Raw genomic sequence first — 27,574 nt, 5'->3', positions numbered from 1 at the left:
ACATACTATATAACCGACTGCCAACATCTTGGATCTTAATTAGAAGCGGATATGCCCGAAGAAAATGTTATTGATCAGCTGTCTACGAAGAATTGACAAGACAGCGACCGGAGGGGTTTTTAGCGACAACATTGCAGGGTAATTAAAATTAATTTTTGCAAATATCTCAGGCATCATCGAAAAGTGAGCAGCGCCAGCCAGCCACGATCAATGACTTTTTAGCGAGTTGGCTATGGATGTTGTGGCCGTGGTCTCTACTCGGTCAGTTGGCGGCAGAGAAATCTAGTTTTCCCAGTTCGGTCCCGTAATGATAAATGGTGTCTGGTTAGCGCAGCGCCAAAAGAGAAACAAGTTCACTTGCCTGAAGACAGCCCAAAAGCCGTCTCCAGTACTCGGCCTTCTGCGGGAAAGTCTGATAATTCTGCGGGCCTGCGAGTTGGTGAGTCAAGTTGTGTGTTGTATTTCAATTAGAGTAGAGTCGTCCTATACCCCAATTAGCAACAAAGTAACTGGCAATGTGTGTTTTCGCTGGTATCATTCAAATTTATGGTCTGGTCCTACACACATACCACATGCGAGCACTAAAGGTTTCTCTACGATAGAGCTCATGAAACACGGACCATTTGAGGTTTATTTATTATAAATTAAGCGAAATAAAATTTAAAAAATGAATAATTCAAAAATTTAACAAGCTATCATATTTTTTATAAATCTTAAAACTAGCATATCATTCTTTAAAATCGTATACTTCGTTTTCATATGCTATTTGCACTGTTTTTAAATTAAAACAAGAGAGAATGCTATAGTCGACTTCCCCTACCAAGGAAAGGCGATCGCAAAATTTCATCAGTTTTCTGGGGGAAAAAATTTTAAAATTATTTAAAGGAGGGATGTGGCCAGAGTGTTTTTGGCATATCGATAAAAATTGGCAAGGCAAACAATAAAGGAAAGAAAAGTCTAAATATTTTTGAAAAGGTTTTAGGGGTTTAATAGTCCAAAAATCTTTAACGAATCAAGACCGAAAAATGTGAAGATATTTTATGTTACAATTGCATCGATGATGTAATCCTCGTTAGCCCTTACAGTGGAAACGGCTGCAGCTTTTCACCATCGTGCGCCCCCACACCTGACGACCTTTCCATGAGCACCGTGCTGCTCTTTTAATAAATGAAAATGTTTTTAATTAATATACTTCAATATGTCGAGTGGGGCACACAGCCAGCGCCAAACAGGTTCAACCCCTCTGCGATCTGTAGCTAAATCCTACCCCCACGTCACTACCCACTTCCCCTCCCTTTTCGGCAGCCATCCTTTCTTGTGTTTCGTTGCAATTTGCTTTGCATGTGGCGCTCGGTCTTTATTGTTGTAGCGTTCAAGTCCACGGGCTACATTTTCATACATACTTTATGAGCACAAAAAGATTGCGACGTTTAAGTATGTGCATCCGTATGTGCTGAAATAAGAAGTCCCTCGGTTAAAAGTCCAATCGCGGCAGGGTTTCAAGACGGTATTCTTAATAACCTTGTTAAACGGCGTCCGAATCTAATCTCGCGCGCACGAGTCACCCTGTAGTTGAATTTCTATTTATAGCACGGCTGAGTGTGGCTCATGTTGCTAGTTTATACACATATATTTCAACTCCCATATTGTCTAGTGGTTAGGATACCCGGCTCTCACCCGGGAGGCCCGGGTTCAATTCCCGGTATGGGAAGTGTGAAATGATTTTTTGCAGCTGATGGCCACCAAATTTTTTTGTTTTGCAAAGACTTCAAGCAAAGGCACTAGAATAATTATAAATATAATAATAATAATAAGAATAATAATAATTATTCTAGTGTCTTTGCTTCAAGAGTATGCCCAGAATACCATCTCAGTGGTGGGAGCATTCAGCATTTCAGCTATGTAATTAAGCTTTCGGACCATTTCGTCCACTGCCTGCCATTATCTTGATTCATGTGTGATACATGCATCAATGTCCATTTCGTCTATATCCATATTCCATATCCATATTCATCTGCTGCTTGTCGTTTGGTCCGTCCGAAAGTCGGGCGGGCTGCCTGGCTCGGAGCTTCTGCCGGTTTCTGTCATCTGATGAATGATTTCCCGAATGAGCTTCATCGCCAACTCTCGATGGCCATCGGCAATGGGAAGCGCAATGATATGGCCAGAAGTTGAAGAGTGGGCAAGTTGACGGACTCTGCCGCGTCCATTGATTGCTTTAGATGCAGCACAGCTCTCCCTCCCCGAAGTGCGCTCCACGTGCATTGATTAATCAGTGTATGTAAACTATGAGCCTGGAGAAAAGTTTTCGGATGCCATATAGACGCAGCCACGTGTATTTCCCCATTAGGCCTCGGCACTCCCAAGGAACACCCTTTGAGGACAGACCGCAAACTTCAGCACAGAAATGGCCATTCATTTGCAATTTTAATCGAGGGGGGCGTGGCCGCGAACAAGGCATTGCAATATTATTTAAAAATGCACAATTCTCTTGTTGCGGATATTGCACCTGACTGTGCACGCAGGATGTGTTCATGCTGCATGCATGTCCAGGGGACGTGCATCCCAAATTGGCAATCGCCTGTGTGCGGTTGAATTGCTGACAACACATCGAACAAGGTCCATCCAACATGCACCATGCACCATCCACCCTCCACTCCGAAGTCTCCACATCCGCCAACCACCCAGGTTGGATGCAGCTGACAACCGGCTTCCAACTTCATTAGACGTTTTTCCGAGCGGTCCGGGGAAAGGCGTCTCCTCCGGGGAGCATATGCCCGGCATCAGGAGAAGCGCTTGTCGGCCGAACCCTTTTGGGTGCATTCAAGGATGAGGCTCTGGCCGTGGATCAGGCCTCGGTCTGTTGCATCCACAATGCACACGGCTAGGGAGTGGGCCGAAGGGGTGGGTATTATGTCCGTGCACATTTGCATTTTTTATGTTTACTCCATATACATATGTATGCATGCTGAAGTGGGGAGGTGGTCGTACATATACATATATACATATATACGTATGTATGTGCACCGCAACATGGGGATGCCTGCTATCTTCTCTTTCGCACTTGGAACTCTGCACACATGCCGCCTCTTTTTCGCAACGAAAATCGATAGCAACGAAATTTAAAATGCACTCAACTGTTTCCTTTGTTTTGTTTGCTCATCCTGCCGAATCCTGCTGCAATACGCAAGCCAAGTTTGAATGCATGCACGCGGAGTAGAGTCCTTTATCGCCCTCGAAGGGGTATCTCGGATGAGATAACGGACGCAGCCAAGCACTTGCATTTAAAAGTGCTCTAATTCAAAACGGAAAGGGAAGTTAAGTGGGCAGCACATATGTATCCTTAGTCTTCCATACGAGTATCTGATGCTCGTCAACATATTCCCTGCAGGTCATTTCCGGTTCGACTTTTGAAACATTTCATTACTTCATATATGTCTTGTTTCAATCAGACATAACTACGAAAATGTTAAGTGTAAATGCCTTTTGAATATATATATATATATATATATATATGTATATATATATATTTCTTATTTCAAGGTGTTTAACACGGAATTTACTTAATTCATATATATATATATATATATATATATATATATATATGTATATATGTATATATATATATATATTTCTTAATTCAAGGTGTTTAACACGGAATTTACTTAATTCAGGGCTCTAAAATAATGTCTTGTTTCAATCAGACATAACTACGAAAATGTTAAGTGTAAATGCCTTTTGAGTGTATTATAATACACTATTATATTATAATATGTAATATTAATTTAATATGTCATATTACTTATGTAACTCTACTAGTTAAGCCGCCATCTTCTAGATTTAATAGTTACCAAGATATATATGAAGGATATTAAAGATTGGCTGCGATAGCTGTCTAGATCAAGGAATTGTATAGTTTATATGGTTGGAAACGTTTCTTTCTACTTGTCTAGTCTATCGACTATTTTATACCCGTTACACAGGTAATGGTACTTATAGGAAGATATATAATTTGGTTGGAATAGCGATAGCAATTCGCAAAAAAAAATTAGGAACATTTTTTTATTTCGCATATCTATAGAAACTGGGAAGACGACAGTATAATATCCAATTTTTTGTGAGTGGTGGCGTGAAAGCTTTTATGGACTTTGTGGGTCTTAAATGGGATGAGGTTGGTTCAGTTTTGGTGGACGTGGCGATACAAATTTACAAGACAAAAATAAGAGAGAATGCTATAGTCGAGTTCCCCGACTCGAGTTTTCCGTGATACCCGTAACTCAGCTAGTGTGAATGCGAACGCGAAATTTCATAATTTTTCTGGGATATCGATAGATATTGAAAATGAGAATAAAGTTAAAACCGGTTTGGCGGCTTTAGGGCGTTAGAGTGGGTGTGGAAAAGTTTTTTGGCAAATCGATAGAATTTTACACTAGTAATAAAAATATGAAAAACATTTTTCAAAAGTTTGATCGTGACAGTTATGTATGTGTGTTTTGTAGGCGTTAGAGTGGGGGTGGCAACATGCGTCCACAATGCGTCTTTGTCTCTAGAATCTGTATGCTTGATCTCAACCTTCTACCTTTTATAGTTCCTGAGATCTCGACGTTCATACGGACATGGCCAGATCGACTCGGCTGTTGATCCTGTTCAAAAATATATTTTTCAACTAATCTATTATACACTTTTACCCTACGAAGGTATAGACCGTTATAAATATAATAAATAAAGTCAAGAATCAAGAACTTTTACTCTACAACTAAGGGGTATAATTAAATAACACGTTATGGAATACAAGTACATTTTTGCATTGGAAAATAAACCTTTTAAAGACGATAGAATTTGAGGAAATTGGTAAATAATTTTTGTGGTGAGTATTTGCTTATGTTTTTTTTTTTAAATTTTGTGGACAAAGAAAAAAGCAGCGAGGTGTACAAACTATGTATAAGAAAATTTGGTATAACGTTGAGTAAAAAAAATGGAACAGTGATAATATGTGTCTGGACAAGAAAACGAATTGCCCCTCAAGTTCTAAAGCAGCAATTGTTTTTCTTCAATTGTTTCAGAGAATTCCAAATATTATCTTAGATTTCTGGACAGAGTACATCCTTGTTAAGTTCATTATGTATCTTAACTGAAATTTATCCAGACAGAAGGACAGTAAATTTGGCGGGTTACTCACTCGTCGATAATCCAATTACGGGGTCATATTATCCATTAGCTATCAGGCACTGCTCATCGAGGTGCAGTGCGATTGCAGCCAATTGGTTTCGCTGCCAGGCTGCAGCTGCAGTGCTGGGATTGGCAATAGATGTTGGCGACTAACGAACAATTAATTGAATATAACATTCAATTATTTTTTAAAAAGCATTGAATCGCCAAAAAAAGGTCTGGTTCGGTCCTGCTGAGGATGCGGGTGTGATGAGGATGAGGGTGTGGGTCCGCTGGTGGCCGTAAACTGCATTGCATAAACACTGTAGTCTACATATGTACATATGTACTACATAGCTGGGTGCACGTACCATTTTATGTATAAGGCCCTGCATATGCTCCACCATGTCCGCGGCTATCCCTCCCACTCGTGCGCTGCCCTGACCTGTACATGACGCACTTTAGGCCTACAGCCTGGACCCATTCCGCCCCTGGTCCACCGCCCCAGTGGCTGTCTCTGTCGCTCTCGCAGGCCCAGCCTCTTCCCAGGCACTTCCCCTGCACTGCCGCTCAGCAAGAGGAGGTGGGACGGAGTATTAATGAAAATTTCGTACAACGAATTCGCATCATTAAAAAAACGAAGGCTCGAAAATCGCATATGTGAAACTTGCCAGGGGTTTTTAAGGGTTGAAAGTGGTTTGTTTAATAAAAACATTTGGAAAAGCTGTATAAAAATCAATTCGGTCTGTGGGCTCTTTTTTGCTGTGGTGGCAACAATGCGTGTATATAAAAGGCAGCAAAAAGCGGCGAGTTTGTGTTGTATTTCCATGTAAAAAGTTTTTTTTTTTGTTGCATTATTTCGACCGGAGCAGCGACGATATGCGTTGAAAAATACATTAACCAAGACAAAATAAAACCACGCAAAGCCAAAAAAAAATTTTTGTCAGAAGTGGGATTCGAACCCACGCCTACAGAGTAGACTGCGACCTGAACGCAGCGCCTTAGACCACTCGGCCATCCTGACACCTGAATGTTGACATCCCAGTGACCGTTATGGACAGCTCGATTACTCCCCTTTTTGGGGAAAAATTAAAGTGGTCGCAGGGAAAAACGAAAAATAAATTCCATTATATATATATTTTTACATTGATGAATTACTCACATACTTGCCTCAAAGTTCATTTTCGAAAAGAAAAAGGTCCCATCTTTGCATTATGCTATTAAATACGGAAGAGATTCTATACAGAACCGATGAAAGATGCTCAAATGCAGCCAAACAGCAAGTTGCGTATTTGCAATTAGCCAGTTAGCGGAATATGTTAGCCCTAAATGCGGTACTACGAGGACCCTACATTGTGGGTATTTACTCAATTATTGTAGCTGTCATGATTGGACAATCATATATTGCAACACAATGTGGCAAAATACCAACCACTTATTATAATTCACCCCACCTCCGATTAATCAGCCCAGCCACATTTTATTATTGTGTAGACATGTATCGCAATATATATGTACATAGGTACTTCCGGTTTATGTACTACCAGATTGCGAACTCAGTGTGAATTGTCGTGCATCGAGGGCTAGGATCCTCGGATGAGCTTTTTACTAATATCCCATTTTTTAATCGTTTACATAGCACACGCACTTATACAGACACATCTCATTTACCAGCCGTATATTACCAACTCGTATGTGAGTCGCACTTCCGCGAGGCTGTGGAGTGGGCGGTACTGGTTTGGGATACGCAACATGACAATAAATAGCATAAAATGGCAAAAAATTCGAAATAAAAGTGCTGTACACGGCAGAAAACAACGAGCGCGAATATAATGCGTTGCTGCCGATGGGCGGTTGCAGATGGCCCGCCCCTTCTGGGGTTGCATTTTGGTTGGTCGGCGGGTCTGCGTGACTGCAGCTGAAAAAACGGGCAAAAATTAATAATAAATTGTATTATAATTTCTTTTTTATGGCGGACTGGACGGGTTGCAGTGACAAGTCCTTTACGAATATCATTTATAGGGAGAAATCAGCACGCTAAAATTAAGTATTATCTGTTCCGGTACAATAATATAGGTACAATAATATTTATTAACGTTCGAACAAAACACGATTTATTATCATTATCATATATGTATATTCATATTCATCATTATCATTATCTAGATGAATCTGTGTATAAATTAATCTGTACCCTCAGATAGTTTTCTTATGATAACTAATATATATTCATCGGAGATCGATGCTCAGCGAGGCTTGGATCATCCTGTAGGACATCCATCGATGAGCTAACTCCAGGTCCAGATCAAACTGTAAATGATTGGAGCCGAGTGAAAAAGTAATGAATACACTTTTTGGTGTTCAAACGCACCTAAAAAAGAGTTAAAAACAGAGCAGCGAATGAAATGGCAGGCGGAGACGTGGTAGGAGATCGACATCGCGGAATCCACCGGACAATGGTTGGGTTCACAGTGGCTGGGGACAGGGTGTGGCTAGGAAAAGGGACTGGGTGTGGAATGCATTAATGCACTGCTGCTGCTGCTGTCGCAGTCCACGCAGGCTGCAGTGGCTGATTATGTTGATGACGATGCGCAAACATCAAAATAATCGAATAAATTAAAACGCCCGAAAAGGGAAGCACACAAAATCGAATCGACACCCAGTGGGCGGTGGCAAATAAGCTGGGGTGGTCGCAATTCGCATTAATGGGGTTGCTAATTATTGACGTTTGCGGCCCGAGCCCCGTTCCCGGATTCCCTGATTTCTGTTCACCAAGCGCCAAGCCCCAAACCCCTTCTCAGAACCCCATCCACCATTCCGGCCCACTTTTGTGGCTTGGCGCCCAGTGTGTCGACGACTCTCATAATGAGTTTTTTCTGGCTGCATTTTTGTTGCTGGGGCTGCGACAAATGCGGCTGTGCGTCGAGTCTGGGCAAAATCAGTTTCGAAAATGCTTTGTCAACAGCAACACACATTCAAAATTTTCGGTTTAGTCGCATAAGTTTTATTTTGCCTGAGTTAGTAGCACTTTACAACTTTGGCTCGCCACTTGATTCTCCTGATTTCCTGCCAAAAGGGAAAGTCCCCTCAACATGAGTGAGTGTGTATGTGTGTGCGTGTGTGTCTGCGCGCCAGTGGGTGTCCAGTCTAAGTCTAAGCGCAGCCCCCAAAAGCCCAGTGAGCAGCATCCGCCCCACCGAGTGGGGGATGCGTGTTGTGTTTTGATGTAGATTATGCAAATACTACCCGTGTTTCAGCCCTAAACCGCACAGGGTGCCCCTCCACCGCCCACCACCTGCCTGCCTATTGCTCTATTACGCTGGCGTCGGCGTTGTCGCTGTTGTTGTCGTTGTCGTTGCGGCTGGTGCTTGCGGTTTTGTTTTTGCCGCTAGTTAGCTGCGCTGGCCGACGCATCTGATTAACAAAATTAGTTTAGAAAACTCCGCTCTCGCGTTCGAAACAAACAAATATTGTTCGCTTTTTCGACAAAAAATAAAATGATTGCGAGTTATTCTTAGTGTCGGAATGACATAAACAGAAGTGTTTGCCGTCCGCTCTTATTCGGATTCGGATTGCTGGGAGTGCAAAACAAAGTATTTAAGCCATGGTATATATACGATTAAAATGTATTTAGATTTGACTTAGTGCAAAAAAACAATGTGTAACTCCATTAGTGAACTTCTCGTATTGGAAGCTACCTTGGAATTTACTATGAAGAGTGTTTTATCCTGAGGCCTGTTAATAGTTTCAAGTAGATAAACTGCAATGTATCTTTAAATCGCGGCTGGCGAAAAGGAAGTTTCTGCATCCTTTGAAAGTCCTTGAAAGTTCGCCTGAATTTTCATTAGGACTGTGTGCTTGCTCGCCTGTGTTCCCGACCTCGAAGAGTTTTGTTAACCCTTTTGTGATCTATTTTCTAGCTGCGGCATCGGGCATCGTTTCTGTGTCGCGAGAAGAAGAGGCGACTCCCGACGCGACGAAGACTGTTCTTGAATGAAAGTCAAAGTAAAAACGGCCAAACGGCAAAACAACAAAAACCTAAACAAAATACAAAACGACACACGAAGCGAAAGGCGCGTGGGTCGGAGGGGTCGCAGGGAACTGACAGCTAAAAAGCGCGCCGGAGAGCGCCAAACTTTGATAAGGCTAAAGCAAAACAAAACGGAGGGCTTGTGGGCAAAAACGGGGGCCTGTCGCCGGGAAAAACAAACAAGACGCGCGATCCGTTCGGCTTTCCGTCCCAAGAAGACCAAAAGGACTACAAGGCGAAGAGGAATGGAGCACGAGAAGGAGAGCAACTCGAGGGGACGGACGGCAGTGGGCGGAACTGGGTGGCAGTGGGTGGTGGGGGGTATTGCTCAGGTGCCTTACCGGGTTGAATGCACGCCACGCCAGAGTGAGACGGCCGATTGACGTTGCATTCTCGCGACATTGCCGCTCTTTCCCTTCCTTTCAATCTCTCTCTCTCTCCTTGCGCATGCGCAAAGTTCCCAATCCGTTGATGCGGAGAGGGGGGAATGGCCAGGCGGGGGTCGTATGTAATGCAGGGGATGCGGGGGTGTGGTGGCTGTTGCTTCCAGGTGCAATTTATTTATTTATTTCGATTCATTTCCGCTTTTGTGTGGGACTAAATGAAAACTCATTTCCCTTTGATGTGTGCTCCGCTCCTCATTCACTTTTCCTCGGACTCTGGCCGAGCGAGATGGTCATAGCCAGCCGAGGCAGAGAAAGCGAGAGGGATCGAGTGGTCGTCGCTCCCTATTGCTCTCTCTGTTTTTGGGTGCTGCTGCGCGATAATGAAAAAGTGTAATGCACCAAAAAGTGACATAAGGCTGTAAATTAAGCAACAACAACGACAGCGACAACGGGCTTAAACTCTGCCCTGTACATATGTGCCGTGATATACTTGCATACATAAAAATGTGTGCGGTACATAGGTGAGGCAATATATGTGCATATAATCGGTTATTTACAGTTATCTGCATATCCTGTCGAGAGCCAGCCACTGCCGTGGGTGTTGCTGGTTGGGATTGGGTGGCATTGGGTGGTATTGGGTGGCGCTGGGTGGCATTGAGTGGCACCAGCTTTTATCCCTGGGCAGCCTACGTCCGAACGAAGCTTTTTGGGTCCAACTCCTTTATGATTTCCCATCAAATTAAGTCTTTTCACTGCAAATTACAAAAATGGTAATTGGGCGTCTATGTGCCCACATCCCCATCTGGCTCTTATTAAATTCCTGTCCCTGCTAGTCGTCGAATTTTGTCAGGAAATCTGCTTAGGGCCGCAGAATAAAATGTCACCTGACGTGTCTCGTATAATTTTTATTCTTAAGCAATAGATTAAATGGTTTGACAAAGTAAGTATCTTTTAGATACATGCTTAACAGCTGTACTTGCACAACTTTGTATAATTGAGAAAGTATGCATGGTCCGATCAAGTAAGCCATCTATAGTAATTCCGAATACAAAATAGGAGATGTGGCTGCCCCAAAGATGCACAATACTTGCTAATGTTAATTTAGAAGGCCATGAGGGTAGCCCCACGGTCTGCTCTGCCTGCCAATTTCATTTTTATTGGGTTCTATTTCTCTTGTTGCTCTTTCTGTTGGCGCTGGGGGCATATGCTTCGCAGGGAGCGGGCCGGCACAAATTTACATAGCCAAAGTCGACAAAGTCACAAAAAACAACAGCGAACGAAACCGGCTTGCCAGCTCACACACGAACAAAACTCACCCACATATGCAGTCCCCACACAAGATAACAGAGCCAACAACAAAAACAGCCGAATACAACAGAAACCGGCTTTTTGTGTGACCTAATATTCGAGCTAACTACTTTGCCAAAAGGCGAACAGAATTCGCACTGGTGAAGTGAGTTCACTATTCGCTCGCGATAAGATTAGACCATATCATAAGGGGGTGGGGCGGAAAGGGCACCTTATCGCCAGATAGGCCACAAAAGCACAGAGCTGTCGCCGTGGCAATATCTTAGCCAGTTCCACAAGGAGGCAACAAAAACACGGGGCATTTGCCGCGTGCTCTTCCATTGTCCCGACGTGGGACCCTGCGAGATGTACAGATACCTAAAACAACAATGGCCAGTTGCCGGAGCAACAACTATTTGATGTTTGCTTTTATTTGGATTATGTATACGCCGTGTGTGACTTTGCGATGGTGATGACGCTGATGAGGTACCGTAGTGCCAGAGGGGGAGGTCGAACTCGAAATCGGAATCTGAGTGCGAACGTGAATGTGAATGTAAATTTGAATCTGAATCTAAATCTAAATCGCGGAGGGAGAGTGGAAGCTTTCAGCGTTCGCTCGCATTCGACTTTTTGCGCCGGCAAAAAAACTAAGCAGCCGGCAAATGTTTTTGTGCACACTCTCCGACCGCCCTGGCTCCCCCGCCCCTTTCCGACTCGGGTTCGGACTCTCTCTGCACTTGACGTGCCCTCTCGCCAGAGTGCTCTAGTGTTTTACATTGTTGTCGTTAGTATTGGCGCCAAACGAGAGTACCAATTGTCGGCATTGCGGCGTTGCCATACTTCACGGCTTAGATGGGGAGGTTGCCTCGCTTTGTGAAAGAACCTGGTGGCGCGGAAGGCAGCTGAGATTTTTTCAAAGACTCCATTCGTCCACCCGTCCGCACTAGATCGCTCCCCCCCTCACACTCCCCGTACTCCACGCACCGCACATATCCTTCGCAGTCGCATTCGTGGAATTCTTCGTCTTCCTCGGAGTCCACGTCCAGTTGGCCGCCCGCCATTAGAGCCAGCTCGAAGTTACCCTGTCTCCGCCGACTGTCCATGTCCAGAAGAATTTCTCCGTCCGCTCCGATTTCCATGTCACTGACCTCATAGACGTAGTCGTCCTCACTTAGCACATCCAGATGCACGAGTCCGCCAAACATGGTGAGATGGGAAATACGACAGGAAGGGTTCGTATTTTTGGCAGAGGTCATGATCGTATTATCCCGGGCAAGTCCAACGCTCTGAGTCCGATTCCTTCCTGGCAGGTGTCGCGGTCTGAAGATGGGAGTCCGCCTATACAGCTTCAGCAGGAGCGTAAGGGCTTTGTTTCTCGCCATGAGCAGCAGCTGCCCCATCCATGGCTGCTTGCGACTGATCAGAAAAGAGGCTCTCATAGCCGGACTAGTTGACTGGAACAGTGTTTCGTGTTTTTCTGTATAATTCAAAGTTCTAGCTCCCTGAGTTGTCAAATAAACGTCTCACTTAAATACAGTGTAGTAAATCAGTAGAGAAACACGATGAGTAAATCCAAATCTGAGATGTTTCGCTCCTCGGACAGTAGTTGCAAGGAGAAAGCCGCTCAAGTAGCTAACCTAAGGCTTTGCGGAAAGCCAAGCTATGTCGTGTGCCGAGGAAAGATGTCCCCAGACCTTACGGAAATTAATACGACCGACATCAGACAGCCGTACGACGTTGCACTCCGGCAAGATGTTCAAGACATTATAAAGCACCAACTGAATATAATTAATCTGGTGGATGGTGTGTACAGGAACATCGCTGGTTCGAAGGATAAGATAACAAGGTAGCCACCAAGTGGTGTGGGCTTTGTCGAAAATTCCCAGTTAAGCTTAAATTGATCAGAGTGACTGTCGCAATCCAAGCTTCATACATCCATCCATTCCAGCTAATGCATTTGTGTACCCGCAACATTTGTTGTTTTACTGCGTTTTAATTGGCATTATCATTTTGTTTTTATAAATATTTATAAGTGAACACTTTTGTTTGTCTACTGATAGCACCGGCTAGAACGGAGCCCCCATTGCAGAAGCGCAAAAACAACGTCGGCTGATTAAGCCAGCGCAGCCGATAGAGATAAGTCTATATGTATATAGCCTTTGGCATATGTTTCCTAACTCTACCAACCATTGAATACAAGCTTTTCACAAAAACCCAAGCAGGAAAATGCTTATTATCCTTCGATATTTTGTAGCTAGCTTTGGACACTGCTCCAATTGTCATAATAAGAATTCTAAAATAATTTAAGCGATCGTATATTGAAGCGAAAATGTATTAGGATTATGAAACCCTCTTAAATGTGTCTGAATGAGAGCCAAACCCATTGCCAGGCGCTACGTTTCAAGGCAGTGATAAGTGCCTAGTTTAGGGGTCCTGAGTAACCCGCGTTCGCTGTTAAGGCTTTAAGTTCGAGACTTAAATTTGGCGCGTCAAAGCCCTGCTTCCTCCACCGACGCTGGTGGCTGCGACTGATTTACCCACTTCTAAGCTCGGCCAGTTTCCAAATCGTAACACTTTCACGCGCTGCCGCCAAAAGCAACCACATCGCCAGACGGCCAGCCGAGGGATTCGAGCAGGGGAGGGTTAGGCCAAGCCCCCCTGGGGGCCAGACGCGCCCCTTGCCCACCCATGGCCGGGCATACCCCTTGCAGAAACTCAGAAAGGGGCAACAAAGCCTCAGCTGCAAAGGCACGCGACGCAAGGCCGCAGTCGCAGCGACGCGCGCGTCGACCGCGGGACTCATGTGAGTCGCGAGACACGAGTGCCTGTGGGCTCAGATGTAGATACACCACATCTATATCCAGATCCACACATGCCTCCCCGTTAAGTTGCTTTTTGTGAACTTTTTCCGTCGCTGTGGATGCTTTTTGTTGTTTGCTCTGCCCCCCTCCTCTCGTCATTCGCTATGTCTGTCTCTCACACATACACGGGCAGAGTCTTGAGTAGCGCTCTCGCAGCACTTGTTTCTCTCACAGTTCGGCTCTCTGGGGGGCTGGGGTTTGGGCGGGTGGTGGCTTATGGTTATGGGATGGGGCGCAGTTCTCGTTCTCGTCGTCTCTTTGCGTTCGCTTCGTTCGATTTTCGCTACGCTGTTGTTGTCCGAGCGAGAGTCCGTAAAAAGCTTTGTGCGGCAACCGCCACTTCCTCGCACTGCCACCGCCGTCAGTCCCCTACCCGCTGAAGAAAATTTATTCAGTTTCTTTTTGACTCTCTCAGCTCTCGCGGCTCCTGATGCTGCCGACGGCGACGCCAGCTGCGACCGCGACTGCGACTGCGGCTTGGCCATCGCCGCTTTCATGGGTTCTTGAGCGTATGCAAAAGATTTTTGCACATATTCATCTTTTTGGCCGTTTTCGGTGCGTTTCGCGGAGCTCTGCGGCTCTTGGAGTGTTCGCGCGAATTTTCAGCATTTTTGCGCGCCCAAAGAAATTGTATTTCCCGTGCTTCTGTTCTGGCTCTGGGACTCTGACCGAATCTTTTGCGATCTGGGTGAAACCCAGCGTCCGGGGGATGGCCGTTTCTAAATTCTTCGACTTAGAATTCGGATATAATTCGGCATATAGAGGCATCTATAACTTGAACATTCCTTACTTTCTTCAGTCTGGAGAACGGAGAACACAACTCGAAGGCTCTATAACATGAACTTCTGTCGTGACATTTAGTGGTTCGAGCTACGAAAGTTTGACTGTACACGCTTTTCGTGGCTCACAAAGATTGCGAATCCCAAGCTGCGTGTGGTTCTGTGAGATCTAAAGTGCCCGTAAAGCTTGGCGTAGGACCATTCTCATCTGAAGTGAAGTGAATAGTGCTTAAGCAAGCAACATTGTCAGTTGGAGTTGTTGCTCTAACCATTGTGTTTGCTTCTGGAAAGTTGCAGTAATCTGCCAAATGCACAGCAACACCCTTCCATACTTTCGCTATCTGACGCATCTGCGGATATTGTCTCTCCCCGATGCGATTCAACAATTCCTGTCCACCTATTTGGAACTTTGTGTTTCAGTGTTTGGCGGGTGGAATTGGCGGTGCCGGCGGTCGAACCACTTACCCACAGTTCTTCATGGCAAAAAGCGAACTCTGTGTACTTGTGTGGGCTGTATCGCTACCCATTAATCTTCCCCGCACACAGTGCAGTTGCCGTCGCCCAATTTTAATTCGCTGGCCTGTGTACCTGGCGTTGCCGCAGCTTTCTCGGCTGTTTTGTTGTCTGCATAAGATCGTATCGCTGTCGCCTGTTTTGCTTAGTTTGATGGAGTTTGCTTTGTTTTCCGCACCCGATTTCATCGTCTGGCGGCGTTTTGAACTTGAAAGTTTTGTTGTTCCCTTAGTTTTCCCGTATTTTCAGCTTTCCGGTGTTGTCCTTGCGCCCTCTCTCCGGTTCTCTTCGCGTGGCTCTCTTTGAGGTCCTCTCCGATGTTTAGACAATGCGTGCCCCCATACAAAGCACTGTTACCTAGAGTTAGAAATAGGGGAGCACTAGGTGGGTGGTTGCACGGGTGTTTGTGCGTGCCAATAGATTTGTTTTTATCTGTGCCATGTGTTGATTGTGTTTGGGCAACATCCAGAGGTAGCATCCCAGAGCCAAGAACCTGGTGGCACGATTAACTTAGTTTTCTTTGGCTGCACTGCAAAATAGTTTACTATATTTGTAGTTTTTATACGCCGCTGACAGTTTCTGGATACCACTTTCAGACATGGTCACTAATCGAACGTACTTTCTATTTGCAGGTGCTTTTTGACTGTTTGGAACATTTTTAAACATTACGTTAAAACGTTGTTGATACTTACCGAAATATTGTTTTGTTTAACAAATAATAATATAACCACTATAATAATGTCAGTATAATACAAAACGAACGGAACGAAGATCAGAGCATATTATAATACAAATGTTATAAAATAAAAAGCGACAACGATAAAAAATTATTTGCCATCAGTTAACTTTTTATTTCAAACATTCTTATTAAAAAATAACTAAATGATTTGAATATAATTTACGCCATCAATTTTACGACATAAATTATAGCAACAACAACAAAAGAAAATAGTACAACAAAATAAAGTTATCTTTCAGTTGTATGAAAAAACAAAAAGTGATTTTTAGTTAGTTTCTCAAAATTTAACAAACAAAATTCACAACAAAATTTGGAATACAACAACTACAAACACCGCAACAACAACAACAACAACAACAATAACAGCAACAATTACAACCACTGCAACAACCAACCAACCGAGAACAACTTCAAAATCAAGAAAATAAAAAGAAAAAATAATACGAGCAAAGTTAATAATAACGAAAACTGTAACCATAATAAAGAGCCTAATTGAACGAAATAAACCGAAAAATAATCAAAGCCCAACAAATAACGAATAACACAACCAAAAGGAAACAACCAGGCAAACAAATCAAAGCAAACAAACGAAAATAGACACACGAAATAGCCAAAAAAAAACCCAACAAAACCTAACAAGAAATAGCAACAGCAGGAGAACAAGCAGCCGAAACAAACGAAAATAGCAATCGAAGCCACTCAAAACCAATCGAAACAGAATCAGAATCACAACCAGAAATAGCCTTAAACCCGCCTCCAAGCCAACACAACAGCAGAATTCAAAAGATATAACCGATAACTAAATCCGATAACAGAATAACAAATAGAAAATAGAGCAACGAAACAGAAACAGGAAAAGAAAATGCAACAGCAAAAGTGACAACTGAAATTCAAAACCAAAAGCCAACAAAAAAAATAATACAAAAACGGAAATAGCCAAAATTTGTTAAATTTATTTTGTGTGTTTTTTAACGGGAAAAAGCAAAACAGCAACTAAAACATAACGGTAATAAAAAAAAGCCAAAAACATTTGTCGTTAAACAAATTGAACTCTTGCGTTACCTTATTTACATATTCGCCTTAGTCCTTAAACTTTGCGTTCGTCAAAAAAGCGGTCGAGAAAATGTTCTGAAAAAGTCTTGAATAAATCGAGCTGAATAACAAACACTTTATAAACTTTGAGAGGTGAAGCAAACGAAATAAAGAAGAAAGCGGCGAAACCCATTTCGCGAGTGGAGGAGAGCAGCAAACTGTAGAAACAGTTTTGTGCCAAAGTTGCGCAATCACAAGTGTAAATTTGTGTATGTGTGTGTGTGGAACGCGTCAGTGCTAGGAGCTCACGTTGTACCCAGGAGAAGATACATAAATCGGATCGAAGAACATCTCTATACAATATCAATATATATCCATATACAAATTATCTAAAATTGTTCATATCGTGGCAAAAGCCAAGTATGATATAAAGGCATGTAAAATCCGTTTTCGAAAGCATTTCGTACTTACAAGAAATTAATATAACACTAGTAGTGAGAAAATGATAAACAAAAACCAAATAAAATTCCATTCAGATAGGAGGAACGATCTAGGCTAAACATCAAATTATATAACTATAACAATAAAACACAAGTTTTTGACGATCTTAACAGTATAGAGGAAGAGTAATTCCGGTAAAAGCCAACAATCCCCACACACCCATCCCATAGGCATCGTAGCAAAAGAAACCTTTCGAAGGGAATCAGTTTTGCCTGTCAATTTGGTGAGTACATTTTGAATTCCATCCTGTTACGCTTAAGTTTCCGCAAAAATTACTCGGATAAACATAACAAACATAAATAACTACAAATTGCAGCCAGAACTGGATTAGGAAATTTCACAAAATATATAAGCTTGAGTTGAAATGAGTTGAGTAGGATTTTACGGATTTTATAGGATATGTGGGATCAATATTTTCTATTTATCTATAAAATATGAACTTTGAGAAACTGTAATACGCTTTTTTAATACACATAGTCGCTTTAATGAACATAAAAACGGTCAACTATCAAAAAGCCTGTGTCGATTTTGAATCTATTTTACATGTGCTTAACAAATATATTCAGTATTCATAATCTACTGTTTTTTGTACATACGTATTACTCTTAAGTTGGTCACATTAAGATATTCTGGTTTCTTGGTTTCTTTATGCAATTTTACTGCGAACTTAACAATATCTTATCGTGCGAGTTACACAAGCAATAGTTCTAGATATACGTTAAGAAAATATTCAATATATAACTCAAAACGACAATAATTAATATAAGAGATCCTCTGGGACAAATCCCACATGCTCAATTGTGTAGGTGTCCACTACATATGCATGTATGTATGTATGTATGTATACATATTTACACATGTATCTATATGAGGTCTATGTGCAGCTTTCCGTGCTCATCTACATGCAAATTTCACTTACGCGCAAAAAATTAATTATTAAAAAATGCGCGACGGGCACCCGAGGACCACGAGACCGAGATACAGCTCCATTTCCGCCCACCCCCCAGTCCATTCAAAGCTGTGTGTGTTGGTTTTGGTGTTGGGTGGTCCATCGGCAATCGAAATACAAAGGTCGAAAGGATGAGCGCTAGCAGCAGCAGCAGCAACAGCAAAAAAGCAACCATTACACGTATTTTAAATGAATTGAAATAAAATTCGTGTACAAAAACGGTCGTAAGTGTGTGCATGTGGCCGTTGAAGTACAGTTGACTCCACACATTTTTAACTGAAAATAGCAGGCAAGCACCCTTCGCAGCGACCGCGGCAGAGGCGTGGGCAGTGTGTGTAAGGGGGGGTGGGGCTGGGGTGTTGATGGGGAGCCCCGAAAGGGGTTGACCGGCCGAACGGTCAGTTGCCGAGCGACCTTCCGCACGAGGATGTGCAAAAGGGACGGTGAGTGTCTGCGTCTGCCATTCGCCATACCGCCAGGTGGGGGGGGGGGCCCCACCTACGCCCCTTCCTTTTCCCACCAGCAAGTAGCTGCACTTTTTAATGTGCTGAAGCTGACGATGCGTCGCCCAAAAGAGCGCAATTATATTTCCGCTCTCTATCCCAGTGATTTTGTATTTGTTGCTGTACATATGTACAGCTGCGTACGTGTGTCATTAATGACAAGTTTAATTTACATTCGCTTCTTTTTTTCGCTTCTTTTTTCTTCTTCTTTTTTCGCTGTTGCAAACTGGTGCTGCGCTTGCAGTTGGCCACGGTGGAGCCGCCCGCCCAGAATACCACAAACGAAGCGAACCAGCCAAGCAACCCACCGCCCACCAAACCCGCTGAACCGAGCGCAAATTGCATTTTTCGGTTGCATTCTTTTCCATGCCATTTCACTTAATTTTATTGCAGCTGCTGCGTATATTTTTCTGTCTCTGCGCGTTTTTTGCCATGTCATTGAATGTAGTTTCTATAGTCTAGAGCAAACGTGACATGTCATTAAGGGGGGGGCGGGGGCGGGGGCGATGGCAGCTCGGGTTTTTGTTTATAACATCAGAATTAATTGTAAGTCGGCGGTGTTCTTTTGCACCGCCGAAGGTTTCTTCTGCCGCCTAAGCCGAGGTGATCATGAGTCTCGTCTTGGTTGGACCTGATTCATATACTTATGTATAATCCTGTCACACGTGAGTCCTTCACGTGCATTGGCAAAAACGTTCGCTCCATTTCAGCCAGCTCTAATTATCCCCTCAACTTGTTCAAGAGCGCTCTATGAATATTCAAAACAAACATTCCGCTTGACACATCCAAATCCATGCGAATCAGCCTCAGCTGCCACGCAAGCGAAAGTCGTGAAAGGCAGCAACTAGAACGGCTATATTGGTGCCAAATTCCAAGAGGAGGACAGCAGATTAGAGCTCCCATGAGCGGAGGCGGGATGGTCCGGTGCCTCTCCACCTAATTGGGATGGAGGGCCTTCGCCGGCCTTGGCTGGGTGGCAGAGTGGGTGCTTAGTTACAAAGATACTTAGATACATGGATGGCTGGATGAAAAGATGAATGTATGCATGCATTCACTTAGAGCAACTGGGACGGAAGTTTGGTTTCCAAAAAGCTTTTGGAGTATTCAAGGAGTTCCTCACAAGCTGTTTATTGACTGAGTCCGTATTTACCGAGAAGGATTTATAAAGAGGCTCCGCGTTGATAAAAACCAGGCAGAGAAACCCTTCACTCTCCCCTCCCACCATAAACCACGTCCACGCCGACGAGCACACTCTCAGGTTAAACAACAGAAGATGGAAAAACTTATTTCTTGTTTGCCTTATTTTATTTAAAATAAACGACACAAAATATGGCGGGGTCGAGGGTTGGCCAATGCATGTCAACAGCCTATCGCGAGGCAGCACGGGGCGTATGCGTAATATTTTCATACGCCCGTACTGAGATCGCCCGGTCGTCTTTCTCCGAACGGGTGGCTGGGGACGGGGACGGGGACGGGAACGGGGCTGGGATTGGGATTGGAATTGGCGTTTCCTGGCAGGGTGGGCCAATATGGAAGTGGGGGTGGGATGGGTGCTGCCATTATTCACACGGCGTTGTTGTCGTTAGTTGCCATGCAATAAACATTTCGCCATCGTACAGAGGTTCGGGGGAGCAGGCTTGGAGCGTAGTTCGGATAGTTGCAATGGCTTAAAAGAGAAGAGAATAAATGAGGCTTTTAAGCTACTAATATCAGGTCGAAGCCACAACGCTCTTTGTATTAGGGAGCCAAGCGAGTTGAATCCAGATATGAAATGGAGTTTGATTATTTAGTTATCACCTAACACGGTGTAGGCAAGGGAATTCTTTCAATTATGTGCTGTCAAAAATAAAACGCCATTCCCTTCATGTATTCATATTCCTTCAAATTCATACTGATTCGTCACACTTTTGTGTTTTTCACTGTGCTCTGAAATTTCGAGTGCTCGCACAGGAACACTGTTATTCTTCCCGTCTACGTAAAAATGAAAACAGTGCAAAAGAGCTCGGGGCATGGAGCATTGCTCCGAGGACAATGCAGACAGACTCTAACCAACTGCAAACGTTAACAAGCAGACTGCCGATCAAAGGGGTGTTGCGGGTGCGCAGGAAAGGCAGCTTTAAATGCAGAGGAGACTTTGTTTGTTATTTACGGTCGGAAGTGGGTTGCATTGCGGTCTTCGATGGGACCGCAAATTTGGCTATAATTTAGATCAGCTAATTGATGTACTTGAGACCAGAATGTGGCATAATTTCACATTTCTAGCCTCTTCCGATGTCTGGATCTTGTTTGCATGTTTTCCATTTAAACTATCTTTTGTCTGGTTTCGGTCTGAAAAAACTTTTCCGCCCGTAAAAAACTTGGTTCTCGGAGCAGGGCAAAATTTAACGAATGGAAGACTCAATCCGTATCCCGCAGTTTTTACTTTTAAGGAAATCTAACAAGGCAGAAAATACGATAAAGTTTATTAATAAAGGCGAGTTTTCAAAAGCAGTGCCTGTGTAGGAGAAATACACAAAACAAGAATATGTATATGCATATATTGCAGGCTCAAACAAATACTCAACATGCCTAGTTGACTTTGAATTTGACACACTCCCCGAAACGGCCCTTAAAAGTTGCCAGACGTAAAAATGCGCATACGCCCCGTTTACACAGCTTCACTATATACAGCCACTAGAGCGAAGAGAACTATGTCAAAACTTACTTGTCCTCAACGATATTTTTGGCACAACATCCGAAAGTGTTTCCGCTTTGGGTGTAGAAGTGGCAGCGGAAGGGAAACTGAGTTCATGGAAATGTCTTAAACACTGGGAAGAAAGGTGCATTAGTATTTTGAAATTCCAGTGAAACCAGATAGCGAGAGTCGGCATAAAAAGTGTGCGACCCCTGGTCTCAACTAATCCTATTACTTACAAAAAAGCCATTAAACGGTAAGACCCATGAGTCGGTCTGTTGAAGTGCGGTAGAGTAGGAGCCGGGGACTAAAGGGTAGCTAGTAGCTACCGTTTTGTGCGTTGAGAGGCTTTCGTTGGGTGCGTGCGGATTTTCACACTTTACGCATGGACTGATTGGCGGACCAACTTACGACAAAGTAACCTGGGCGGAGTGCTGCATTTATTGGCACCTGCCAAATGTACTTGTGGCTGTTGAGGCGACCCTTTTCTTGACTTCTTGCGGCACCTAAGCTATTGGCCATTCGCTGCTTTCCTAGATTTGAACATATTTCGCTAAATTGCATTTTCGCAGTCATTTAAGGTAATTGCATTAGACTCGTTTGACATGTTGCTTTGGGTCCAAAGCGGCGTGAGGCACAGTGGTAGTGGGAGGGGAAACACCCATGGAAAAATATGAGCTATTCCAGACCTCATGGCAAATAAATGAGGGGGTGTATAAAGACAACTGAATTTTATTGAAATACGAAACCAAAGCCAAGCTGTGATAAACTGTAGTGGGAACTCAATTGCAAAATAAACAAGTTAAAATAATTATGTGTATGAATCCCAAATGCGTACACCTTCAACGTACATTTAGGTTTTTATCTTGATTTTCATTTTTTATGCGTGCAAATATAATAAGAATATTTTAAGCTGCCTCACAAACTTCAAGCAAAAGCTATACTCGCCCTTGAGAGCCCTTTAACTAATGGTTGAAAATGGCATTATAATCAATAATAACAGAACTGTGGGTTCTCCTTCACTCCAGTCCTTTTACAGACTCAATTTGATTTACTTCAAAATGGTTGCGAATTCCGCAGCGCTCCTTCCGACGCTTCTGTTTATCAAGTCGGAAAGGTAAACAAAATCAAATCGATAGGTTACTGAACCAAAAGGCACGGCGAAAAGATTCGCAAAGCAAAACAACTGAATGCACTGGCAAACGAAGAGATGAAGTGTAGCAGGAATCTTGGCAACAATGCAATAAAAACTGCTAAATTTAAACTACACACTGCACACCAGATGCACAAACAGAGAGAAAAGAGCAAGAAAAGCGCATCTGAGAGATACAATTATATCTGTCGTTTATTCTTGGCCATCTCAAGGAAAGTTGCCATCTTGGGCTTTGGGCATTTTTCGTTTTCTCTCGTAATGACATTTTGAATGCATTTTTTCGAGCAGCATAAAAAATAACTTGTAATATTTCGTGTTTTTCGATTTCTGCAGCGATGCAAAAACCTTAAAATAGAGCAAAAAGCAATCGAAAGTAAATAACCAACAAAAAATACAAAATACACGATGTCAGCACCGAATACGTATGTACTTATAAATGTATCGCAGGAAGGGGTGCTCGATTTTTTTCTGTTGTTTATAGAGAAAACAAAAAGAGCGCTGTTTATTTATACAATAATGCATACACATCATACAATGCTTTACTTTTTATGTGAACACGCCCCTTCTTCGCTCCCTCCCCCTCAACGCCACACCTGTCAGTCGCAGTCGGTGGGAAGCCGCTTTTAACCAGGAAAGCTGCGAAATCCAATGAGTATTGCAATTTCTGGAACGATATGTGCCTGCAATCTGAATCTGGAGGATCGTTGGTTAAGTTCGAAATTGGAAGTGCCAATTGGTCAGCAGGTCCTAAGGTTTATCCGGTTTTGCGAGGGCATCATCCGGTCGAATGGGTTAAAATAAGTAACTTAAAGCGTAATCCTTTAGATACGTATGCATATTTGGAAATTTTTTTTGTTTATGTAAGTTACCTTAATATCCGGACATTATATCCGGATATTATATTCTAATGATTATATATCAATTGACTTCTTCATAGGAAATAGGTTATTAGTATAAGCATGACAAATATTTTAATCTTACGCCATCCACTGCCAAAAGTTCATTTGTAGTAAAACGTGATTTCGGAAGGGGTCGGGAAAATAGGATATTTTAGTTTCGAAATTAGGATGACCAACTAACTACAAGCTGGAGCGACACATTTTACTGGAAATTCCATCAAAATTTAGTAATGGGAAGATATCAGCACAATTTTTAGATTGTACTTTTCCAATTAGTATGCTTTTTCTTTTAAACCATATAGGTTTTTTGAGATTTGTTATGCAATTTTTTATTTTTTGTGCTATTACGTTCGGTATATGTATATGATTTATGATATATTTATGTATATGATCTTTCCTAGCGCGCTTCGTTACTACGTTGACTGCAGTCCTTAGTGTCGTGGTATATCAGGGCCACCGATTCCTAGGGTAGAGTAATATGTATATTCTATAGGTATATTTTCGTATAGGTGAAATTCAATTTGTGGGCACAAGAATCTATAGTGGGAACAAAAATTATTAAAGATTCCATGCATAGTACATACATAGATATGTAGATCAAGTCCAAGCACATTTCAAGCTTAGAAAGCAAAGCTGATCCTGAATAATTTTTTGTAACTGAGTAAAATGTGTAACACTTGCGTTAATTGCAGCCCCACCTAATAAGAACATATATATGCTGTTGGTTAGAGTGAGTCTTTAGTGCATCAAGTTCGAAATTTTTAGAAATTGTGGCGGCATAGAAGGACTGCGACGCCGGCTGCGACTGCGGCTTCGCTGCTCCAACACTTGGAATATGACAATAGAGCTGAAGAGCGAGCTTTTCGAGAGACTGCACTAACACCAAGGCGGTTGTGTAAGACGCGCGGAACCCACACTCACGCAGGCTCACTCGCCGGCAAAAAGTTGAAAAAATTCGCGAATGTTTTGGCTAAAAAAGCTTAGAGAGGCTCTCCGAGATGGGCCCCTGTCCTCTCACGGTTGGCGACTCCCATTCTAAATACGCGCTCTGCTCCCGCACACTCAAACAGGCACATGAATAGGCACAGAGGCAGTAAAAGAGAAAGAGTAAGAGGAAAGACACCGACACACAACGCCAGCAGACGAGAAGTCGTTCAGACGACGAGGCATCGCTGAGAGGCGAGTCAAGTTGAGTCGCGTTGAGTCTCGTTTCGGGTTCGGACTCAGAGTCGCGTTGGCTTCGCGTTCGGTTTGTTATTTTTTGGCATTTTGTTCGATTTTTCGTGCCGACATCTAATAAAAAAGCTGTACACAGAGTACGTGCATGTGCGGAGGTCTCTCCCGTCGAGAACTTGTGAAGCAGCCATCAAAAATAACTAAAAATGTCGTCGGCCAGCGACATAAACCGAAATAAAACGCAAAAGTGCACCGAAAACAATCGCCAGGAGGGCAAGTGTTGAATAAACATCACTTAATTTACGTGCAGTACAACACTGCGTATACGCAACGTCGCCCTCAGAGGGGGAAATGAAAAGAGGAAGCAGAAAGCTGACGGTCCAAGGCGCAAACAGAAGTGTGATGAAGAACCGCCAAATTAGAAGTGTACAGGCCATTTGGAATTGCAACAAAAGCCACTGAGCATATTCGCAATCAATTTCGCGATCGTCTGCAGTTTGCTATTTGCAACATAGCAACTGAAACTGCAACTGCAGCTGCGTATCTGTGTGTATCTGCCACACTGCTGCACTAGTAGATGTATCTATGCGAATTTCGGCTCGTTTCGGGGGTGTCTGTGTGAGCACGTGCGTCTGTGTGCGCTGCGACCTGCGCCTGTGTTCGCGGCCCGTTGCAATTTGCAATTTTTCGCCTCTAACTCCTCTGGCTCCCTCGTTCCGAGCTTCGACAAGTCGTGCCATTGCCTGCCGCAATCAGCATTTTGAGGTTAGTGTCTTTATACCCTGTATACATACTAATACAGTCGTTGGGTCACAAATACACTCACCGTCACAGTATGTCAAACCCCCAGAGGAACTGGATGAATTTTGGGTGCTCTTAGCCAAGGGCACGAGCTTAGATGCAGTGAGCGGAACTTGAAAACTGACTCTTCATGTGAGAGGCGACGGAACTCCGAAGATCCTGGCCCGCTCTATTAAATTATTAATATTGGAGACGCCAAGCAATTATCATTGTCCAGATGGGACAAGCAGTTTCACAACCTGATTTCGGTAGCCGAACCACAAAAAAAGAAAACAAAAAAGCAGAGCTTGCGAAAATTGAATGAAAACTTACTAAAAGTTTAAAGATGCACAACTAGAAATGTTTGCGCGTAAATCATGTTGACGAATGCAAAGGAAATTCGCCGGGTGTAGGAATGAAGGGGGCACACACCAAACACAAAACGGCACTAATGAGCAGAGAAGCCCAAAGCAGAAGCGCAAAACTAAAGGCAAGAGCAACAACAAAAATTGCCACAAATCATTTGCAATTTTTATTTGCTTTTTTGCTCTCCGATTTTTTGCGAAATTCTCCCTGGGGCTGAATTCATTTATATTTTTGGTGCCTGGGTTGCGCCAGTGTGTGAGCAGTGTTGGTGGGGGGTATTGGGGGCGGTCCAAAAGAGTAGCACATTTGTGTGTGTGTGTTTCCGCGAGTGTGTGCGAATGTCAGGCCATAAAAGAATATGATGAATTATAAGCAAAAACGGTTTTCGCACAAAAACTAAAATCCACAAAATGTTTAGCAATAAAACAAGCAAAATCACTTAATTGTATGTTCGTGTGTGTCTGTCTTGGTTGTAGTTTTTTTGTAGTCTTTTCGTTTTTCGGCTTGTGTATCTAACAGATGTGTACATCTCCAACTCCTAATGCATGTGTGGCGTGCTGTGAAACTCAGATCTGCGATGATTTCGTTGCCGGTTGAATGTCGGTTGTCACACAACAGAGCTGCTCTGTTGGGCGCCAATTAAATGCATGAGTATTTGCCCCAGTGGAGGTATTGCATTGCGGATCTCCACTTACCCTTTTGAGGGCTGTAAGCTAACACGGGATATTAATCCACATTGGAAAACTCCCATAGCATTTGGAGCGCTTATCTGAATTGCTATGTTCAATTATTTTGGTGTGCAAAAAAAAACAAAGCTACGCAGATAACCTAAAGCTGCTAAGTTTTTTTTGCACAACGCTCTCCAAAACAAAAAAAAAGACAAAAATGCCCATTCTGCTGTTTTCGTGAGTCACTTTTTGCTTTATTTTTCTTTTTGTCTTTATTTACTCTCGCATCTGTATACCTGTCGCTGTAGTTACGTGCTCCCGCTCTCAATTTGCTCTCTCCCCCGCATTTCCCGCACCAACACATCGCCGATGTGGATCTCTCTCTTCGTCATTTCTGTGTGTGTGTGAAGGTATCGCTGGCAAAGCGGCAGAGCTTTTGTACATTGAATTAGATAGCTGCACAAATTACGCTAAAATGCTTTGCCGCTCATTTTTGGTGGCTGTTGGTGCAGCAACAAGCGTTAAACTTTTGACAATTTGTGTACTCTACTTAATTCTGTTCATTGCCTTAACCTTGAAGTAGTTTCAATTTTGGGATTTGGAACAAAGGTTTTCTATTGTAAATACATACATGCATGTATATACATACGCAAACGCCTATTGGGAACGCTTTAATTAAATATGAGAATTTTAAAGCGAATATAGATTTTCATACCGTAAAGATTAGAAAAAAGGGGAAACAAAACATATCATTTCATAAATTTGTGAAGGAAAATCTATAAAGTTTAAAGCTTTTCACTTCACAAATATTTCCAGTTCTAATTAATGATGAAATCACGATTGCAGAGTGAAGTACTAAAGCGTCTTTCTAACTACAATTTTTTTCACAGTTTTTTATTTAATTGTAACTATTTAATTAAAGTCATTTTTACTAACCCACTTGCTTTCATCTAATTTTTGCATCGTCCGGTGAATCTAGCGTTTCCGGATCCCAAAGTTTCCTTACTAAGAGCAGACAAATTTAGTCTTTTGATTCGTCGGCTTATTAATAATATGAACTTGTTTATTTAGTCAAATACTCATAACCCTAATATACTAGAATTGTTAAAAAGTATGTAACAGGTAAACGG

The 27,574-nt window shown here is 42.9% G+C and overlaps 3 protein-coding genes, 1 long non-coding RNA gene and 2 other non-coding genes across 12 annotated transcripts in view, besides 2 other annotated features; 3 read left to right on the top strand and 3 right to left on the bottom strand.

Moving 5' to 3' along the window:
• Positions 1-789: 789 nt before the first annotated feature.
• Positions 790-820: a mobile genetic element.
• An 819-nt stretch (positions 821-1,639) lies between these two features.
• On the top strand, positions 1,640-1,711 carry tRNA:Glu-CTC-2-3 (transfer RNA:Glutamic acid-CTC 2-3). The gene has a single exon. It is a non-coding gene; the product is annotated as a tRNA-Glu (tRNA).
• A 2,510-nt stretch (positions 1,712-4,221) lies between these two features.
• Positions 4,222-4,658: a mobile genetic element.
• Positions 4,659-6,089: 1,431 nt separating this feature from the next.
• tRNA:Leu-CAG-1-8 (transfer RNA:Leucine-CAG 1-8) lies at positions 6,090-6,172 on the bottom strand. The gene has a single exon. It is a non-coding gene; the product is annotated as a tRNA-Leu (tRNA).
• A 1,961-nt stretch (positions 6,173-8,133) lies between these two features.
• Positions 8,134-9,143, bottom strand: lncRNA:CR45659 (long non-coding RNA:CR45659). Of its 2 annotated transcripts, none has more exons than NR_125048.1 (1): positions 8,134-9,143. It is a non-coding gene; the product is annotated as a long non-coding RNA:CR45659 (long non-coding RNA). The 2 variants fall into 2 exon arrangements; NR_125049.1 differs by having other exon boundaries at positions 8,134-8,538.
• Positions 9,144-11,265: 2,122 nt separating this feature from the next.
• On the bottom strand, positions 11,266-12,368 carry CG11226 (uncharacterized protein). Its single transcript, NM_141163.2, has one exon. It carries the CDS (start codon positions 12,288-12,290, stop codon positions 11,700-11,702), a length of 591 nt encoding a protein of 196 aa, NP_649420.2. The 5' UTR covers positions 12,291-12,368; the 3' UTR covers positions 11,266-11,699.
• Positions 12,366-12,881, top strand: CG45428 (uncharacterized protein). The gene has a single exon (NM_001300220.1). It carries the CDS (start codon positions 12,414-12,416, stop codon positions 12,699-12,701), a length of 288 nt encoding a protein of 95 aa, NP_001287149.1. The 5' UTR covers positions 12,366-12,413; the 3' UTR covers positions 12,702-12,881.
• Positions 12,882-14,241: 1,360 nt separating this feature from the next.
• Positions 14,242-27,574, top strand: part of jim — a 45,962-nt gene continuing 32,629 nt past the window's right edge. For 3 of the 6 annotated variants that reach the window (NM_001259959.2, NM_001275293.1, NM_168964.5), the window contains exon 1: positions 24,601-25,395. The gene's annotated coding sequence lies outside the window, so the exon portion shown is untranslated. Of the gene's footprint in view, positions 14,268-15,636; positions 17,500-24,600; positions 25,396-27,574 lie in introns of those variants that run through there. The other 3 variants (NM_143699.4, NM_001275292.1, NM_001275294.1) reach the window with 2 other exon arrangements.

The sequence above is a fragment of the Drosophila melanogaster genome, chromosome 3L, assembly GCF_000001215.4.
Source record: "Drosophila melanogaster chromosome 3L".
NCBI lineage: Eukaryota > Metazoa > Arthropoda > Insecta > Diptera > Drosophilidae > Drosophila > Drosophila melanogaster.
Note: the sequence above shows the minus strand (reverse complement) of the source record. Positions and strands in the feature narration are given on the sequence as shown.

Bases quoted from the DNA above. Each gene is read 5' to 3' on its own strand.
- CG11226 (NM_141163.2), bottom strand. From the start codon at position 12,290: ATGAGAGCCTCTTTTCTGATCAGTCGCAAGCAGCCATGGATGGGGCAG.
- CG45428 (NM_001300220.1), top strand. From the start codon at position 12,414: ATGAGTAAATCCAAATCTGAGATGTTTCGCTCCTCGGACAGTAGTTGC.